Here is a 20,297-nt window from a genome sequence, read left to right on the forward strand (position 1 = left end):
TCTGTTTCAGCCCTGTCCTCAAGTTTTCAGAGAATGTACACAAATCTGAACAAAATGAACGCAGAGTACAGACAAAAGGCTCTGTTTGTCTCTGTATACATGTCTAATGTTTAGCAAAAATGATCCCTAAGCTAAGTCTTGAGTCATGAATACCAAGTCAAAGTCAAGTCGAGTCTTTTATCAGTGTTAGTCAAGTCATTTGACCCAAGTCCCCCACCTCTGATGAATACCACATAACATCACAGTGATGCCATAACTGTGTATACAGTCATAACAGTTATTGTCGTTACCAATATACCTGTTGCTTTCTCGATTACTTTCACACAAAAAAAAAGAAGACATGACACATTTACATGATGCTCAGATAAATTCAGTGATTTAAAAAATGAAGGTGTAATGAAGTTGATGCTGGATTTGAGCTCACAGATCCAGGCATTTAACAGATAAATAATAAGATGACATTGATTCACACATTTGGTATGTCATCACGCTCTTCATCAGACTTTTCTTTGGGTGTATTTCAGAATGTAGATCTGTTCATTCAGGCTTGTGTGTGTGTGTGTGTGTGTGTGTGTGTGTGTGTGTGTGTGTTGGAGGAACATGAAGTGATGAAAAGTGTGAAATGTGGGACAGTTCATGTCTTTGTCATAACACACCCTGCAGCAGGCAAACTGAAGTGGAAGCTGCCGGCTGTGTGTGTGTGTGTGTGTGTGTGTACGTGTAATGACAGGGTCTCAGTACACACTGTGTTTGCTCTGCTCTGACTTGTTGCGTTGTGACACTGAATGCCTTCAGCATGACTCCGTCCGTGCTCCTGATAAGAGTCAAACACACAAACGAAGGTGTCGACATTCCTTCTTTAACTGTAGGAGGAGCGCCAGGAAACTGTACAGGCAGTACATGGTCATATATTCTCTGGAAATACTTCATCAACACACCGGGACCAAGTGGCTCTGGTGTCATTTAAAGTTACACGACGATGGGAGTTTTATTTAGATTTGTAATTAGCCCTTTAAAGTGTTATCAGTATTAGAAAAAAGGTTGCATCTCTCTCTTCTTTTTCAAAAGACCCAGGGCTGTTTAAATATGAAGAACTATCTGATGTGAATGTTTGTGTTCAGGATGAGGATAGATTAAAGCAGGGATGTTCCTAATGACTAATTTCCCTGATGTTGAAATGGGAGATTAAACTCAGACTAGTCGACAAGTCTAAAAGTAAAAGAGGCCTCAGAAATTATTCAGAGTTAAGCACAATATAATCTATATGGTTAAACATTGCCTGAAAAAATATTGTGTGTATTATAAAAGTCATTTCAAATTATTAATCACATTTTTCTTTAACCAAATTGTACCTGCGGACTTGTACCAGTTGCATGCATTGAGTCTGAGAGCGCACGTGTTTGTTGGTCTCGCGTGCTGCTCCAAACTCCTCCCATTTTCCTCCGGTATCTTTAAAATAAGTTTAACCGACTCCTACCGACTAGTGACTGTAGCAACCCTTAATCCCCTAGTCAACTAATCGCACATATCCCTAGATAATGTACATTCATAATTTAGATTAACCAAAAAACAATCCAGTTAAAAGGCATTTATTGTCATCTTGAGTGAGCAAAATCTGTGAGGTTTCTGTTGAAACAACCAACAAATGACACAGAGCGAAGTGCATCAACAACACTTTCCTCCAGCAAACGTTACTCAGCTTTTACTGAAATCACCAACCTGTGTGACTTTATAGAGGTCAACATAGCCATAAGCCATAAAAAGCATCAGAGCCACTGAGTAACACGGGAAACTATTAAGTGAACTCATTACACCCTCTTTCCTCATTTAAGGAGACTGGGACACTTTGATCCGCTCATGTTGCCATAACGACAAGCCACGAGGCGTTGCAGCGAATCATGATGGATCATTTTTCTCATAATGATGAATTGATTGACAGCAAGAAATACCAGTTGGTTTAGTGTGTGAGCTTCACATCATCAGTGTCCCTATATTTCAACTTCTGTACTATTTTATTGTTTTATCGACTGCTTCACTGTAACTGTTGTGTGTATGTCAAATTAAGACTTACAGAACAGCAGCGATCTGCCAGGATTATAACTATATAATCAGAGTCACTATAAGGAAGGGAAGGATTCTTTATTGTGGATGTTTTGATTGTAAGATTTAAATGACAGCACATCTGTACTGTGGCTGCACTGAATACTTTAAAGCTGCAGATAAAGACAAGGCGACAATGACATTATTAGTGTTTTAACATTTGTAGAATTAGATTCCAGTGATGGCTGTGTAGGATTTTTTCCAACTCCTGTGATGCAAACATTTCTGATAACTCCAGAACGTTTGAAAGTCCAGAAGTCAAAATTTATGAAGAAAAAAAAGATAGATATAATAATTTCCAAAACTGATCTAACAGCAAGGGCGTAGGTTTGCATACCAATGTCCTGCCAAAATATTGGTGCAAATTCTTTCCATTATCCTCATTCTAACAGCTCTGTGCATGAATATTCGGCACAAATCGTGTCTCGGATGATCGTGAATTATGACTGTGTTTTCAGTTAGTTTCGATATTCCATCTCTAATAAAGAGCAGCACACAGCTGCAGAGAGAGTCCACACAGGCTTCTATGTCTGTCACATGGTCTTAAAGCCTCAGTGTGTAAAAATGGTGAGTAACAGTGACATCAGCAGTCAAATTCTAGATTGCAGCGCTCACTCGTGCTCACTCACTCACCCCTCCCGTCGGGTAAGTGACGGTGGCCTCGTAGGACAAAAAGCCTTGCGCAGACAGCAGAGTTTTTTGAGTTTTTCAGGAGTATCTAGTGACGAGGTGAATATTTATTTAGGAATCTAAACCATGTTACGATATGTTGTAGCTTACCTGTGAGATATATGTTAGGAGTGTTTTATTTCTAATTGTTTTGGTAACACGAGCAAACATTAGCACAGTGATGCTAAAATAACACGTTTTATGTGATAGTCACGGCACAGTGCGACAAATGTAGGCTGGTATGATTATAATATATGCGTTTCCAGAGTGCTCTTCCACAGGACACAGGGTGATGAGGAAGAGGGAGAGGAAGAGGAGGAAGACCAGGGAGAGGAAGGGGGCGAGGGGGTAGAAGCGGTGCAGGAACGGCCAGGCAAAGAGGTGTGTCTCGGCTACCCAGAGGGAAGAGGAGGAGGAGGAGGAGGAGGAGGAGGAGGAGGAGGAGGAGAGGGTGGCAGCCTTCGCAGCAGCGCGAGAGGAATCAACAGATTAGGCTGTAGGCTAGGCTAACCATTTAGCTGTAGCTCTGGGATAACGTTAGCCAAGGCTAGGATAACGTTAGCACATAAACATAGCCATCACTCAAACTTAGAAGAGAGGGAAAAGTAGTTGCAAACATGAAGCCAAAATGATTTTAAAATATCAGATTGAATTACCTGTCTAGCAGAAAGCAGGCAACCTCCACATCCCTTGTGAAATCCTTCTCATCAGGAGTTCTTGCTCCTGAAGGAGTCACACCACCCCTCCTGCCCGTATATCCCGAAGCACGTATATCCCTTTCGGCCACTGTATTCAAATATGGCGACGCAAGAGGGCAGCCTCCAGCAGACCGCGCCCTGCCTGTGTGTGTGTGTGTGTGTGTGTATATATATGTGTGTGTGTGTATATATGTGTGTGTGTATATATATATATATATATATATATATATGTATATGTACATATATATATATATATATGTATATATATATGTATATGTATATGTATATATATATATACATACAGTACAGGCCAAAAGTTTGGACACACCTTCTCATTCAACGCGTTTTCTTTATTTTCATGACTATTTACATTGTAGATTCTCACTGAAGGCATCAAAACTATGAATGAACACATGTGGAGTTATGTACTTAACAAAAAAAGGTGAAATAACTGAAAACATGTTTTATATTCTAGTTTCTTCAAAATAGCCACCCTTTGCTCTGATTACTGCTTTGCACACTCTTGGCATTCTCTCCATGAGCTTCAAGAGGTAGTCACCTGAAATGGTTTTCCAACAGTCTTGAAGGAGTTCCCAGAGGTGTTTAGCACTTGTTGGCCCCTTTGCCTTCACTCTGCGGTCCAGCTCACCCCAAACCATCTCGATTGGGTTCAGGTCCGGTGACTGTGGAGGCCAGGTCATCTGCCGCAGCACTCCATCACTCTCCTTCTTGGTCAAATAGCCCTTACACAGCCTGGAGGTGTGTTTGGGGTCATTGTCCTGTTGAAAAATAAATGATCGTCCAACTAAACGCAAACCGGATGGGATGGCATGTCGCTGCAGGATGCTGTGGTAGCCATGCTGGTTCAGTGTGCCTTCAATTTTGAATAAATCCCCAACAGTGTCACCAGCAAAACACCTCCACACCATCACACCTCCTCCTCCATGCTTCACAGTGGGAACCAGGCATGTGGAATCCATCTGTTCACCTTTTCTGCGTCTCACAAAGACACGGCGGTTGGAACCAAAGATCTCAAATTTGGACTCATCAGACCAAAGCACAGATTTCCACTGGTCTAATGTCCATTCCTTGTGTTTCTTGGCCCAAACAAATCTCTTCTGCTTGTTGCCTCTCCTTAGCAGTGGTTTCCTAGCAGCTATTTGACCATGAAGGCCTGATTGGCGCAGTCTCCTCTTAACAGTTGTTCTAGAGATGGGTCTGCTGCTAGAACTCTGTGTGGCATTCATCTGGTCTCTGATCTGAGCTGCTGTTAACTTGCGATTTCTGAGGCTGGTGACTCGGATGAACTTATCCTCATAAGCAGAGGTGACTCTTGGTCTTCCTTTCCTGGGTCGGTCCTCATGTGTGCCAGTTTCGTTGTAGCGCTTGATGGTTTTTGCGACTCCACTTGGGGACACATTTAAAGTTTTTGCAATTTTCCGGACTGACTGACCTTCATTTCTTAAAGTAATGATGGCCACTCGTTTTTCTTTAGTTAGCTGATTGGTTCTTGCCATAATATGAATTTTAACAGTTGTCCAATAGGGCTGTCGGCTGTGTATTAACCTGACTTCTGCACAACACAACTGATGGTCCCAACCCCATTGATAAAGCAAGAAATTCCACTAATTAACCCTGATAAGGCACACCTGTGAAGTGGAAACCATTTCAGGTGACTACCTCTTGAAGCTCATGGAGAGAATGCCAAGAGTGTGCAAAGCAGTAATCAGAGCAAAGGGTGGCTATTTTGAAGAAACTAGAATATAAAACATGTTTTCAGTTATTTCACCTTTTTTTGTTAAGTACATAACTCCACATGTGTTCATTCATAGTTTTGATGCCTTCAGTGAGAATCTACAATGTAAATAGTCATGAAAATAAAGAAAACGCGTTGAATGAGAAGGTGTGTCCAAACTTTTGGCCTGTACTGTATACATATGTGTATATATATGTGTGTATATATATATATATATATATATATATATATATATATATATATATATATATATATATATATATATATATATATATATATAGAAAGAGAGAGAGAGAGAAAATCATTCTAAGCCTATGAGAAAGCTTCCATTTGTATGTGAATTGCATTACACTTTAGTAAATATATATTTATGAAAGCAGTAGATGATATTTGCTAATAAACAACCACATAAATTACACATTGTAACTTTAAGGAGATACTAGAGTGCAGAGCAATAGCGTAATGCAAAGCGAACTAAAGGGCAGTTTGAAAAATTTATTTTCAGAATATTACACCTTCTTTTTAAATATAACTTCATTCTGGACTTCTCAGACAGTGCAGATTTGTGCGAAATGTTATGTGCAGAAAGTTTTTAGCATGAGATAAAATTTCTCTGAAATTATGATCTATTAAAGTCCACAGATTTGTGAACTGATTAATACATGTATTAATCATTGATATGAATAGGTGCCACATGCACATTAGAATAGGTTCCTTCCTAAAACAAAATGACACAAAGGACGATGGAAAAGTAAACCTCCGTGTGTTGACTCAGCAAAGAAAACATTAAATAGAAAAAGTTGATCTAGAAGAGAATAAATATTTGAAAGCAATACAAAATGCCTTTATTATATTATTAGCATTATATTCTATTATAGCTTATTTTAGAGCTGCTCTTTGAAAGTCAGATTTTAATTGTTAGTCAGAGACCCCTCAGTCAACTGAGATAGCTTCAAGTCGAACATTTTTTTTTTGCTAATCAGTGTGCTGTGCGGTGTACATTTTTGGGGATGTTACAGACAGCTGTAGACTCGATGCAGTGGCACAGAGGAGAAGAAACTTTCCACCGTAAGGCTCCGAGATAACACCTTATACCTTCTGCTTGGAAGAGGTGAATTTACAGCTCACAGCAACTTGATACGATACAGTCTCTGGGTTAGGTTTGAAAATGTCGTCGTACATTTCCGATCTGCCGTTAGCACCATTAGCTTGTTTACTATATTACATGAATGCCGCTGTCACTCTGAACGTGCTGCTGAGCCCTGGTTAAACTTTAAAACTTTATATGAAAACCCCCCCAGAATTGTTAAATATATTAAACGACCAAATCTGATTTGACTGACACAAGTCTGAGTCGGGTATAGCCGCAGCTTATTTTTTTATTTTAAATAATCACCTACCACCTGAATTTTGTGTTTTCCTTTACATAAATAAAGACATTTTCTCTGTAAATTGGTGCAAAGAAAATAACCAGAATGCAGGAAATGAAGTGTTTGATGCTCAAACTTTTGAACTTGTTTGGCAGGTCGCATATCGCATGTTTTAAAAGACAAGCTGCGGCCCGTGTAAAATCAGTCTGTGGTCCATGATTGGTCCCCTGGATGGACTTAAGACATTCCTGAAGAAGTAGAGTATAAACAAAAAGAGTCATTTTCTTCTATCTGATGGTCCAGGAACTATCATCAGCATCAGCTAACACTGCACTCCGAGAACGTCTTCACCAGGCCGGCTAAATTGAAAAACATCATTTCTTTTTCTTATTTAGGCTGTTTGGTCAACCAGCTTTTCCAAAAAGCATCTCTGGAATGGATTGATGTGAAAACAGCTGTGGTGTGTTTGAGTGTGGGGCTTTTAGAGGGCGATATTGTCTTAGTTTAAAAGTTAAAAAGACTTTCTGTCTCCTCTCACCCTCTCAGTGATCAGTTTAAATGTCGCTGTGGCCAGTGAGCTGTATTTATGTTGATGATAAAGTCGTGGTTTAATCGATGTCTCAGTGCGACCGATAATCGTTCACCTGATTAACAAGTAACGTCAGCATTTTACCAACATATCACCATTTAATAACAGAAAAACAGGAGATTCAGCCGTGTGTCGGTGTGTACAGAGATATTTAATTCAGACTGAGAGGTGCTGCTGGTTCTAACAAGCGTCAAGATAGGAATAAATTTGAGATTTAAATGTTCTTGGTATTCAAACAGCAGTCAAACAGCTGATTATCCAGACAGTCTAGAATTAAAATAATGAAATTGTTATGCACTGAAGTAGGAAAACGACTTGATAAAATTCTCATCATCCTCTGGGCACCTTGCAGAGCGGCATCCAGCATTTCTAATGTTTCCAGTCTCCTTTTTCAAACCGCACAGTCATACAGGAGTTAATCCCAAAGAAACACCACAGTGATGTGTTGTTGTTCAGAAATCCCATCTGAAAACCACACAGACGTTTTTAATCCGTTATTGCTCTAATTTGCCTAATCTTCACGCTTCTTCACATGTGGTGGAAACACACACAAACACTCAGAGAACTGAAAAGAGAGCCAAGTGATATCTGGACTAACACGTCTCAAAGCTGCAGAAGATAAAAACACACTAAGTGTCTCCTTATTGGCGTGACATATCAAAAAGTTTCAGTAAAGTGAACAGAAGTTACATGCTGTATGTGGGTGTGTGTTGGATGTAATCGCTCATTTCATTAAACAGTTTGTGTGAAGTGTAACTATGAATTATGATCAGCATTAAAAGATGTCAGTGGTGCTTTAGATGACTCTTTGGTCTTTACTCTGGCATAGTGAAACAATCTGACTGGTTCAGTTTGTTCATGTTTGCTGTGTAAACTGTGCAGAGTCGACAGATCGCGCCCTGCCTGCACTCGACTCGATCCTGTACAGTGACGCCCTTTGCTCTCTGCACATACAGTGCTGGTTGTTGAGGTGAAGCAGCTTCAGCTCTGATTCGAAATCAGGTGATTTAACTGTAGAATCCCAGCAGTGAAGACGTGGTGTGTCATCTGTGAAGCTCCACAGGAAGCAGATGAGTTATATATCACTGTTGTTAAAAGGACCTGAGCTGTAAAATATTGATGCTCAGTCTCTATCTGTAGCCTTTAGAGTGAGCTGGAGGACGTGAGGAGACGACAGGAGACCAGACTTCCTGCTTCAGTCTCTAGTTAATGGGTAACTGAAGTGTTTTTGTGTCTTAGAGCCGGGGTCCACTGGCTGCAAACGTAAGCGTCACATCAGCGTAGCGTTGCGGTGTATTCATTGGGGCTCCACTGACTGCGTATGGAAGCGACACGTAGAGAAGCCAGCGGGGTTGTTTACCGTTTGCCGAGCCGAGAGGCTGCATGAAAGCTGCATGAAATGTTAAAGCATTTTCCACCTAAGTTATTACATATATTTGAGTTATCTACAAGTTTACTGTACTGTTTGTCATCTACTCGCTTTCAAATGTCCGCCACGGACATTTACACAATGTCACGGATAAACATGGGTAAATGCATGAAAAAAAATCATCACATATCACCTCTGATAATGGTTTATTCATTTAAAAACACATTGTGTTCGTTTAGCACACTAATTCATGTAGTTTTTATCAGCTGGAGGGTCACGTAGGGAAGCGTAGCGCGACAAAAATAGAAGAGCCGCCTAAAATAGAGGTTGTCGCGCCGCTCCCGTTGTCGGTGGAGCCGCTGTAATTGATTAACGGGGGGGCGAGCTGCTATGGGACTCGCGCTGCAGATGTGTCGCGCCGCTGACGTGCCCGGTGGACCCCGGCCGTTAGTGACTGATGGGAACAACAATTTTTAAAAGTGGCCCAGTATTGAGAGAGCTACAGCAGTGATGTACGTCCAGTGAAAATGTTTGTTTTTGCCACTGACAGGCTCAGATTTTTAAGTGTCTGACAACATAATGGAACGGATCCTTACAGAGATGAGCAGCAACTACACTGCGTGTTCAAGGCGGCAATATCACGGTTATTCCGCCTCAATGTTCTGTCCCCCCATTCCACAATCGTGCCTTTTATACAGAATTGTCTTGGCTCTGAGGTAGCAACAGCACTGAAATGGTGTCTGTATAAATGGGACAGCCAGCAGGATGGTTTATTGGTTGCACTGGTGTTATGTATTGGCGACGACCAGCTGGTAGCTGGTAGCCGATAGCAGTTAGCGGCTAACTCAAAGATGAAGAACAGCAGCTGAAAATGTCTGTAAATTGGAAAAACAATGGGGTCCAGGAGCTCTTTACCCTCGGAGCAGAGGACGAAATCAGCCGCAATAAAACAGGGATGGTTAAAGATTGTAATAATAATAGTCATAAAAACTATTACTTAAAGATATACATAAAACAAATGTTATTTATTATGTTATTTATGAAGTGCTTTTCAGAACAAAGACAAAAATGCTTTACATGGCTGATCCCAGATTTAAAAAAAATGCAGGATTCAAGCAAATAAAATCAGCCAATTTTAAGAGAATATTAAGAACAATAAAATTAAAATAAAATAAAGAACCATCACCAAGTAAACAAAGTTGGCAACTAATTGCCCTATAGATTGCACTGAGGTACAGCAAATCAAAGAATTAGAGTAATACAACATAAAAGAATACAATAACCCATGACAACACAAGATAAAAATAATCAAAATAATCAAATAAGACATATATGAAATAAACAGTGTGCTGAAATTAATGAAAGGCTTTTTTGAACAGATTAGATTTAAGGAGCGATTCAAAAGATGTCACTGATTCAGCATTGTTTAGGAAGCGCCGCTAACGCCAATGCTATATATCACACAATGCTGTTGTATTACATGTCCCGCCTGTCACACCTCTGTGGACACACTGTGTAAAAATGCAAAGGTGGCATGAAGAAGGGACTTTGTAGTGACCCTATAGCACGATCTCTGTGTAAAAAAAGGGCTGCAGACCTTTTTGTTGAAGAGAAGGATCCTTTTTGTTAAACCACAAACAGCCTGAAAGTCACCAAAGTCACCATCGCCAAACCCACCAGACTCCATTTAAATAAACAGTAATTTTAGTGTATATAGAGCCAGCATATTTTCACATCTAACTGGGTGAATTGGGGGTTTATTTAAACCAAACCAGAGCTGGTGATTGTCGGAACAGTGGAAATGAACCAGTTGGACAGTTTCAGTGAGTTTTATTTGGTTTCTGTCGACTTTTAATGAAGTTTGTTTTATGATTGTAAAATTACTGTTTATTTAAATGGAGTCTGGTGGGTTAATCAATGAATCCAGAAAATAATAGGCCGGTTTAAAATGGTTCAAATTACTGCCAATCTAGCTTAATTATTTTAGACTAAAATGAAAAGTTACTGAAACAGTGGTTTCTGGGTTGAACAGAAGATCCACACCTGAACAGCTCAGCTTTAGATTTTACATTTTCCCACAGCCCTGATTATAGCTAGGGGGTCAAAGGTCACTGTGTTTACCTGGAGAGCAGGCTCAGTAGGTGGGGCAGCGCTGTGGTGACTCCGTGTTTTGGTAAAGAGAGCAGGATGGCAGGCTGTAATTAGGTGTCCTGGCCTACTGGGCCCTGCTCTGACAGCCCCGTCCCAGCTGGACGCTAAAAGTAGACCGGCCTGAAATAACTCCAACACACACACACACACACACACACACACACACGCACACACACACACACACACACACACACACACACACAGGCCGAGGTTCAACTGCCTCTCAGTCACAAAGTGAAGACACTATTAAAACAACAGAGTTTTAGTTGTTTATTTAAGCTTGATATTTTCGTTATGTTGATGATCACAGAGGCGATTTTTTTTTTTATGTGTGTGTGTGAAGACGGTATCTGAGTATTTGTGTCATGACTGTTTGAAGTGTGTGTGTGTCTGTGTCTGTGTGTGTGTGCGTGCGTGTTAATGACGCAGTTGTTCGGAGGAATGGCCCCGATGTGCCCCCCTCTTTATCCTGATTTGTCATCCTGGTAAATCTGGGCCAGTGAGCTCACTACAGACATTCTCCTTCATCATCATCACTATCACCCCGGCACCCTGACCTCACTCCAGCTCCCTTAGGAGCGCTTGATTCATGCTCACCAGGTGCACTGGGCGGGAGGGGTGGTGTGACTTCACTTTTAAACTAAGAACACTAGGAAACAAATCCACATGAACTGTGGAGACACTTAAATAGCTGCCTCTCACAGATTATTGTCTCAGACAAACATAAACTTTGTTATTAACCTCTTACGACAGGATCATTTCTAGAGTCGTCCGAAAATCTGTTGTAAAAATTCAACATGTGTAAAGTCACTGTGACGCTGAGGATCGGTCAGAAGGCTGATTATAAACAAATATAACAAGGTATTGTCAACAAATAAAGGAATCATAAATGAATAATACAAAGGTATCATAAACAAAACAGTTATTAGAAACATAAAACAAAAGTTTTATAAAGAAATCTAAACAAAAATTACTCAGAACTATAAAAATATTCTGTTAATAACACAAAGTCATCTCTGTGGATTCTGTGCCACATGTGCAGTTACCGTATTGTTCAGAATAAGGATGCTGTTTCTTCCTGTATTTACCTTTTTTGAATTAAATGGGGTCGTATTATGTCAGACAATTGACAGATGATGTTTTTATATGGAAGGAGCACTGTTGCATTATGGGTTGTTTGTAGCCCTCTCTGAGTCTGTTTATCTTTAGTCTGCTCGTTCATGGCTGAAATTTAAATGTCAGTGTGGACGAGACAACAGAGCTGAATTTAAATGAATTAATAGAATTAATATCACAATAAAAACTGTGTATTTAAATGTGTTTTCAGTGACATTGCTGTTGACATATGTTCATAAATGCTGGCTAAGAGTTGTTCCTGGACTCCATGCCTGAGCTTTAACCTGCCAGGACCCAGTAGATGAGCCAGTCCTGTTGGTCTGAATTTTCTTTATGTCTGAGCACAGAGAGAGAAAGATATTTTTATATAAGAGAAATGTGTTTTTTATGTGGAGAGGAAAATCCATCGGAAGACATTAAAGGAGAACACCACTTCAATTAAAAATTCCAGTATGTCATTGCAATGGCCTGGGACAGTTCAGTCAGTGTATGTGAACATGAGCGACTCTGTCAAAGCCAGAAACCAGAGAAGGAAGTCTCAAACTTGTGACGTCGGCAAGTATAAAGTTCAGAGCTGCTCCAGAGACGATGAATGGGAGACTGATATTGTAGACCTACAGAATGTTTTCTTTTAATACACAAATGAGGTTTATTTTATTGTAGTGTTCTCAGGTAAACAGAAAATGTACCCATCAGGGCTCGACAGTGTGAGTGTTTCACTCGCATTTGCGACTAAAAATAGGTGCGTGCGAACTGTAAAAAATACTTAGGGGCACATGTGCGCATAAAAAAAACAGCCGAAGCAGCCTATATTTTTGTCAATAAAAAAATATGATAATCTAACCGCAAATGTTGGAGGAACTCCAGCCGCCTTCCCTCTTCCCTCTTCCCCGTGTGACACGGTTATGGGCGGTTTTCCAAGCCACTGTCGGCACAATGAATATAAGTCCCACTGTCGGCAGCGTGGAAATAAGTCAAAGTGTGGCAGAGACGAGGGACCGGGAAAAGCGGCAGACCTCCGGGGAAGCCTGCTCCGTTCTCCCCGCAGTTAGGGACCGTTCGCCACGGTACTGCTGCTGGGCAGGGTGGAAATAAGTCCTGCAGAGTTTCAGAGGACCTGGAGAATGTTTTAGGATAGTAATAACATTATATAAGATAATCATATTGCAAAGATAAGATATATATTATATAATAACATTAAAGACAAAATTAAATTGCAATACTTTTTAAACACTTGATGATTTTACCTTTCTGTACATTTTGTATACAAATTCATTAAATAATTTTGCTTGTAAATGTCTATTTGCATCACGTTTATTACGGAAAACACATTATTTGATCAATTTACATTGTGCCCCTAAAGTTCTTTGTGCGCTCCTTAGTTTTTCAACTTAGGCGCACATGTGCTCCTTGGGAAAAAAGTTAGCGTCAAGCCCTGCACATGTAGACTGCATCACCGTAATGTCGCTCAAACAACAGCAGTTGCTGCTGGGTAGAAAACTGGCAATTGATTACAATTGCGGAGATATGTAAATTCAGAAAACATGATGATTTCTGTCGTCATTTTCAGCTGTAACTGTAACATATAAAGATATGTAGTTAAACATGGTGTTCCGACCTGTCTGACATTTCTGCTGTGCTTATTTTATGTTGCTTTGCTATCATCTTTGATAAACCAAATCTCCCAGCACAGAAGCTAAACAACGTTCTGCTGTGGACGGGGCTGCAGCAAAACATATTTTAGCCTCCTGAAAAAAAAACCAATCAGTGTAAAGGTCTTTGCTCACCGAGTCCGTTTTTTTTTTTTTTTTTTTTTTTTTTTTTGTGGAAGGGTAAGGAAGGGTTAAGTTTCTTAATCTGTCATCTGAAAAAGAATCGTTACGGACAAAAACCTTGCACACTGATCCCGATACGTTTTATTGTTTTGTTTGTTGCTAAAATTCGCAACACATGACATAATAAAAAGACACGTTTCCTCCTTTGCCTCTCCACTGGAGTTAGGCCTCATTTACACTGCAAGTGATGCGTTTGTGTAGCGCTCGCGAATGGTCGTTGTTTCCTAGGGCTGGGCGATATGACCAGAATCTCATATCATGATATAGGTCATTTCATATCAAGATAACGATTCATATCACGATATATAGCACAATGAGTAAAAAGTTGTCGGTTTTGGTGTGAATACACGTGTGCTGCCGCTACGCTTGTGGACCACTTCGCAACCACTTCACAATCGCATCACTTGCGGTCTAAATGAGTTCCACCTATCTGGCCGTCACCGCTCCCTCCCTGTCTTTCATTTGGCACCGCAGCTGCACGAAACTGTTACAGAAGTTTTAATGATGGTTGAAAGTTTCAGACTCAGTGTGCTAACGCGACTGACAGAATGTGAAGTCATATTTTTTTTTGGATTTGCGACAATTTCGGACCAAAGAAATGGACTCTGGAAAGACCTTAAGTGTACACTCAACTTGAATATTTGCCTCGCTTTACCGTACACACTAACCAATTAGCGCTGTGGTGGACTGGTAACTACTGTTTCTGTCAGTGGAGTCTGGTTGCTTTGAGATAACAAAGACGATTCCCTGTCAGAAAAGGTTCTCTGGCGTCGAGGTAAAGTGATGAAAATATTCTAAACGTAGCATGCACGAACACTGATATTAATTTATTTTGATGTGCCTTTTTAGGTGGCTAAAACTAACCAATCAAGGCAGTGTTTGCTCAGCACAGTTTGATTCTATGTACATGACACAAGGATTTTCTACCCCGAACTTATTGTACACAAACACTGTGATTGACTCTATGTGCTCAACGTTCCTCTGGGTCCTGTCAGTGTCATCGCAAACATCTTTCCCAATTCATGTTCTATGGAGCAACTCCAGAATTTATACCCTGTGACATCACAAATCTGAGGTTAGCACTTTAGTTTTTAGATTTGGGAGTTTATGAATGCTTCCTGGCTGTCTTCGACCACAGGAATAACAGGTAGGAATTTTAAACGTGTGTAGTTCCCTGTAGTGAAGTTAGATGTTTAGTTTATTTTTATGGATGAAATTTTACACTGTCAGGGATGAACGTTTGGCTCAAAGTGTAGTGACACAGCAAACATTAACTCTACATTATGCTGACTGATGGCGGTCAACAAGGTGACAGGGGAGAGTCCCAACAGCTGTGTGTCAGCAGACACTCAGCACAGGATAAATACTGTCCACACACACACACACACACACACACACACACACACTACACGCTACGGCTAGTGAAATAAAAGTCTGTCCGAACATACAGTGGGACAAATAGCAGTAAAATCATTGTGTGTGTGTGTGTGTGTGTGTGTCATGGTATATTTCCTGTAACTGTTAATGACTCACGGTGACATCACTGCTGTGTTGACAGTGATGCAGTGTTTTTATTGGAGGAATTTTCCTCTAATTAACGTGTGTCCTCATCAGCAGCCGTCCTCGTCTCTGCTCCTCAAATACTGAACCTGTTTCAGAGAGTTGGTTGTTTACAGTGTGTGGCTGCTCACACACACACACACGCGCACGCGCACGCGCACGCGCACGCGCATGTCTTCTGGTATGTCAGAGGGATCTTGGGGGGGTAGTGGGGAGCTGTGGCTGTCAATCACAGAGCCGTCCAATTGGAGCATGGCTGAATTAGTGTGGTCTGTTATGTAATCCTCCTCCCAGACGTCCCAGTTCACTCCCTCTGTCGATCTCTCTCCCTCTCCTTTGGTCGAGGGAGGACCATTGGTTTCCCCGTTGTCATAGCGACCCTCACTAGAGGAAGTCGCGACCCCCAGTTTGCCTCCGATCCCCCCCTGTTGCCATGGGCACCCTGGCAGAGAGCACTCTGTGTGTGTGTCAGTGTATAAATAGCTCCCAGCCTCCGGCCTTCGTCAGTGTTTGGTTTCAGGAGCAGCTGCTCGCAGACAGACAGATGGACAGACAGACAGGTGGACTGACAGACAGATGGATGAACAGGGAGACAGGTGTGGTCAGTCAGACAGACAGGAGGAGGTGCTGCAGGTTGAAGGAGGTGAGCTGTTTGAAGGCGACTCAGATTTGACTGACGACACAGAACAGAGATCCGCTTGTCCTCCAACACATTATATCTGTCTTCAGGGGGGAGTTGTGTTTTATTTTGACCTCAGTAGTGGACGTGGCTTTCCAAGAAGATAAGGAGTAGCCAGCTATGCCTCCGGAGAAGAATGTTGGACATTAGAGCCCAGATCTGGAGGCCTCTGGCACATTCTAATGCCATCATATACACTGATCCTAATTACCAGCCCACGTCATTTTGAGTGGACACAGAATCATGTTTGTGATATGAATGTAATGATTAACACTGTGCTACATTACAGAGAAATACAAAACCGTACTAATGAACCTTCATTAATATAGGCCTATATTTTATCTCCAAGTGCACGTCACACACTGAGGAAGCTGCCTGTTAATGACGCTGTGGGCTAATGGGCATGTAGCTACTTTTACAGATGATACGTCATGTTTGTAGTCGACCAATGAAGATGAGTTTACATATCACCTTGGGTTCATCCTTCACCTTCTCAAAATGATCCCACACTTTGGATTTCCTGCCCGACATGTTATTAACTAGCCTGTGGAATAACCGCAGGTACCAGCCCTGGAAATTAACCTGACTCCTGTCTGACTGCTGAGCGTGGACACTTCCTGTGTCTGTCCTTCCAGTCATATAGGTTTGGATTTATTTTGACAAGGTGCAGCTCCTAACAGAGTTTAATGGCCTTTCTGGTCGACTAACGTTTGGTCCACCATTAGGGGGCAGCCCTTTTAGAAACAGCAATGTCTCTTTCCAGAAATCATAACCCAGTTACTCAAGATAATCCTCAGACCTAGTTCAGAGCAGTTTCATGTAGGAACTATTTTCTTTCCACCAACCATATCATCGCGCACTCGCTCCTCCTCAAGGCCATGGATGTTTACGTCTTGTCCCCCAAGCTTTGGTTAATCGTAAATATTTCTCAGTGGCACCCTATAATCCCAACAAAGCCCTATAATCAAGTAATTGTTCTTCTGGTTAAGATCTGTTACTGTGAGAGCTGAAGAGGTGCCACCACAGAAGAAGAGTGTTCTGAAATGATGGATTTAAACTCCTCATTTGCAGCTGAATGGCAGTTTATCCACACGGTTGGATTATTAAAGCGTCACTGTAACACCGTCACAGAGGAGATCTGATGTTTAATACGCTACTGGCTGATTTTCTCCTGTAATTTAAAGTTTACACACGAGGTGTTGTTGATGTGGAACAAATAAAGATTGTCTAACTGTGTTTCAAACATGGAGAGACGACCAATCACAGCCCAGCGAGCAGTATGTTCATACATTTAATAAACTCCTGCTGAGCTTTACATAAGTAAATCCAACCCTGTTTTTGCTCTTTATCGATACTTGTGGTGAAGTTACTGCAAGTCCCAACAAGTTATTATCATATATTGTTATTTTATCACCTAGAAATGGCGTCAGTCAGCATGTCAGAGGCACGTGACATGTTGAGCATCAATTTTTATGGAAAACAAACACAATAAAAATTATTTGTATGTTTTGTCTGTTTGTCCTCTGATTTTCTTCTTTTGTTCCAACACAAAAGTTTGCTGATTTTACCTCCACAGGTCAAATCAGCTGCTGTCGTCTGCCAGGAAGTGATTGTTGTTGTTTGTATGACGTGACAGAGATTCGTCTGTGTTCTGAATTTTAGTTCCTACTCTGAATATTTTCCACACAAACAGCCTCCTTCACTTTCAAAGGGTTCATGGGTTAGATTCATATCCGTGCTACACACAAAGCTGGGTCATGATTTCACCTTTGACCTCTGATGATCTCATTCAGTCTGTTTGATGACAGCATGAATTAACCCTCTCTTTCTCTGTGTGTGTGTGTCTGCAGGCGAGGATAGCGTTCCTGCAGGGGGAGAGGAAAGGTCAGGAGAACCTGAAGAACGACCTGGTTAGAAGAATAAAAATGTTAGAATACGCTTTAAAACAGGAAAGGTAAGAAGAAACACTGACGTCACTCTCTGTAACAACATGAATAACAACTTATAACACGATAAAAGGATGCTTTAAAGGGGCAAAAAGCAAAATCGTTTCACCGCTAGGTTTGCTGTTGTGCACTGCCTGTAGACCAAAACAAAGTGTGTCATGAGCCACTCCTCCCTCTACCTCTGCTCTCAACCCCCCACCCCACTCACCTCGTCTGTGCAGCCAAGCACCGCAGCATCTCCACGGACTATTACATCCAGATGGTCCCGGTGTTTCTTCCGCAGGCTCCACTTCACTCAGCTGCCCGATAAACCCACTGCTTCTTCCCACATTAACCTGAATAACAAACCAGGGCTCGGTGCTCCGGTTGGATCCGAACGGAGAGCCGGGGCTAACGTTAGCTGGGAAGCTAGCGGAGGCTAACTGGCTGTGCTGGCAGCTGAGTGAAGTGGAACCTGAGGAGGAAGCACCGGTTAGCCCCGGTTTCACTACAGGCAGATTCACTTGCCACAGGGGCGAGGAAATAAAACCTAAACAGCCAACTCTAGTTTAGCAGTTAGCGATGTCTTTCACTCTCAGTCTCTGCTGTGTTTAGCTAGAGTAGGGACGTTAGTGTTAGCACTAGTTGACTGCCACGCTAACGTTCCTACTCTTCTCTGTGAGCCCGCAGCTCATGGCTCCGGCTCACGCAGAGTAGGGACGTTAGCGTTAGCTCCTGGAGTTAGCACTAGAGCTACTATGGCTACTGGAGTAACTTGCAGCTATGGAGCGCTTCTACCAGCTCTTCTAGTCACTGAGCCTCGCCTCCATCTCAGCAAATATATTACATTTATTACAGGTTCCATCATCATTGAAGTAGGTAGGGGAATAGCTAAACACAGCCCACCTGGCTACATTTTACAATGCTAATTGCAAATATTAGCTGGGCTGCCGGGCTACTCACCTAACACAACCGTAACGCCTGACCCATTGCTGGGACAGAGCCGCAATGAAATTACACCTCTAGTTCTTCACATAGCAATTTTTTAATTCCTTCAATCTAGCAATGATGAATTTCGCTTATTGCTCCTTTAATGTTTCTCTTGTTTTTAGCTCTTTTACTTATTTAACAAATCATCCATCAGATTTTAGACTGATTTCTTCTCTGCCACTGAAACTCTGCAGAGAGTCCATCAGAGTCAGTGCTCGAAATGACATGGAAGAGTTCTGATTTCATTGAGCCGAACTGCAGTTAGCAAAGTCTAATCTAAAGCTGTGTTCACATTGAACGTGAGGCAAATTTTTGTGTTGCATTACTTGCAAAATATGGCTGCTACAGTGTTTTGTAGTTGGTAGTATTAGCCTGTAACAGCAGTGTTGTGCTAACTCACTGGGAGGCAGCTGACGGCAATTTGGTTTGCAGTAAAGCACAACTCACAGCAGGAATCAAGTGATGAACATGGTGAACATGAAATTTCCGTGCTCTGAACCAGCGTGAACTAAAATGACAACACTCATTGTGTTACATACTGTCATAGCAACATATTCCTGCTTTACTTCTCCCTGTTGTTTACCTTTCACAATAAAAGTCCAACTTAAATTACTCAAGGGTTTTTGCTAAGAAGCAGCACAACACAATAGTTTCCGCAAGTCACATTTACCAATTTTCAGATCTCACCATGTAGTCCTGTGGCTTCACTCACTAATGTTTAAGCCTTCTTCTTTTCTGTTCTGTCTCTGTGCAGCACTGATGTTGAGCCGTAGAGCTCTGAGTAATCGCAGACGGCAACAATAAGTTTGTCCTCAATTTCTGATTTCTGACGGATATATATAGAGGAAGGTGACGTTTAGAGAGCAAGCCCAAATAAGCAACTCCACTTTAGAAACAAGCCCAAAGTCGCGGCTAATAAGTGGACCTGGCAACTGGCAACCCTGCGGCTTGTCCTCCTCACATTTCTTCTGTCCTCCTGCGTGCTGACGTGGGACGTAACCCACCTCTCATTGGCTGATGCTCTTTGTCAGTCGTGTCAGCCTTCTCCAGTTTTCTAGCATGCCAGATATCCAGTCCCAGTTGCAGACGAGGGGGCGACTTGCTTGTAGGCTTGTTCACACATGAGGACTCGTCGTGGCAGACTATCTGCCGACTCACCTCCGACCCAAGGTGGCTCTCAAGATCCTCTGCGACATCAAAATCGCGGTGAAAATTGTGTAATGTGAACTAGGCTTTAGTCATCAGTTGTGCTGCGTTTATGAGTTGATGCAGGAATTGGCAGTGAAAGTAAAAACCAACCCCAGGTTCACTCTCATTCACTATATTTGCTTTCTTCTGTGTGGTTTCCATCATTCCTGCAGATAAATACACCAGCACACACTGAGAGTGAGTCATAAGTGATGACTGGGAGGGATTACCTCTGTATGAATCTGTACATTGTTTTTTTTTTTGTTTTTTTTTTTTAAGGAAAATCCTGCAGAGTATACCTT

The 20,297-nt window shown here is 41.6% G+C and overlaps 1 protein-coding gene across 1 annotated transcript in view; it reads left to right on the forward strand.

Annotated features, from left to right (window-relative positions):
- strn3 (striatin, calmodulin binding protein 3) overlaps positions 1 to 20,297 on the forward strand; it is a 37,705-nt gene that overhangs the window by 4,978 nt on the left and 12,430 nt on the right. Inside the window, exon 2 of the mRNA XM_033642567.2 lies at positions 17,743 to 17,846. Coding sequence (XP_033498458.1) covers positions 17,743 to 17,846 — 104 coding nt within the window. The remainder of the gene's footprint in view (positions 1 to 17,742; positions 17,847 to 20,297) is intronic.

The sequence above is a fragment of the Epinephelus lanceolatus genome, chromosome 15 (genome assembly GCF_041903045.1).
Source record: "Epinephelus lanceolatus isolate andai-2023 chromosome 15, ASM4190304v1, whole genome shotgun sequence".
Taxonomy (NCBI): domain Eukaryota; kingdom Metazoa; phylum Chordata; class Actinopteri; order Perciformes; family Serranidae; genus Epinephelus; species Epinephelus lanceolatus.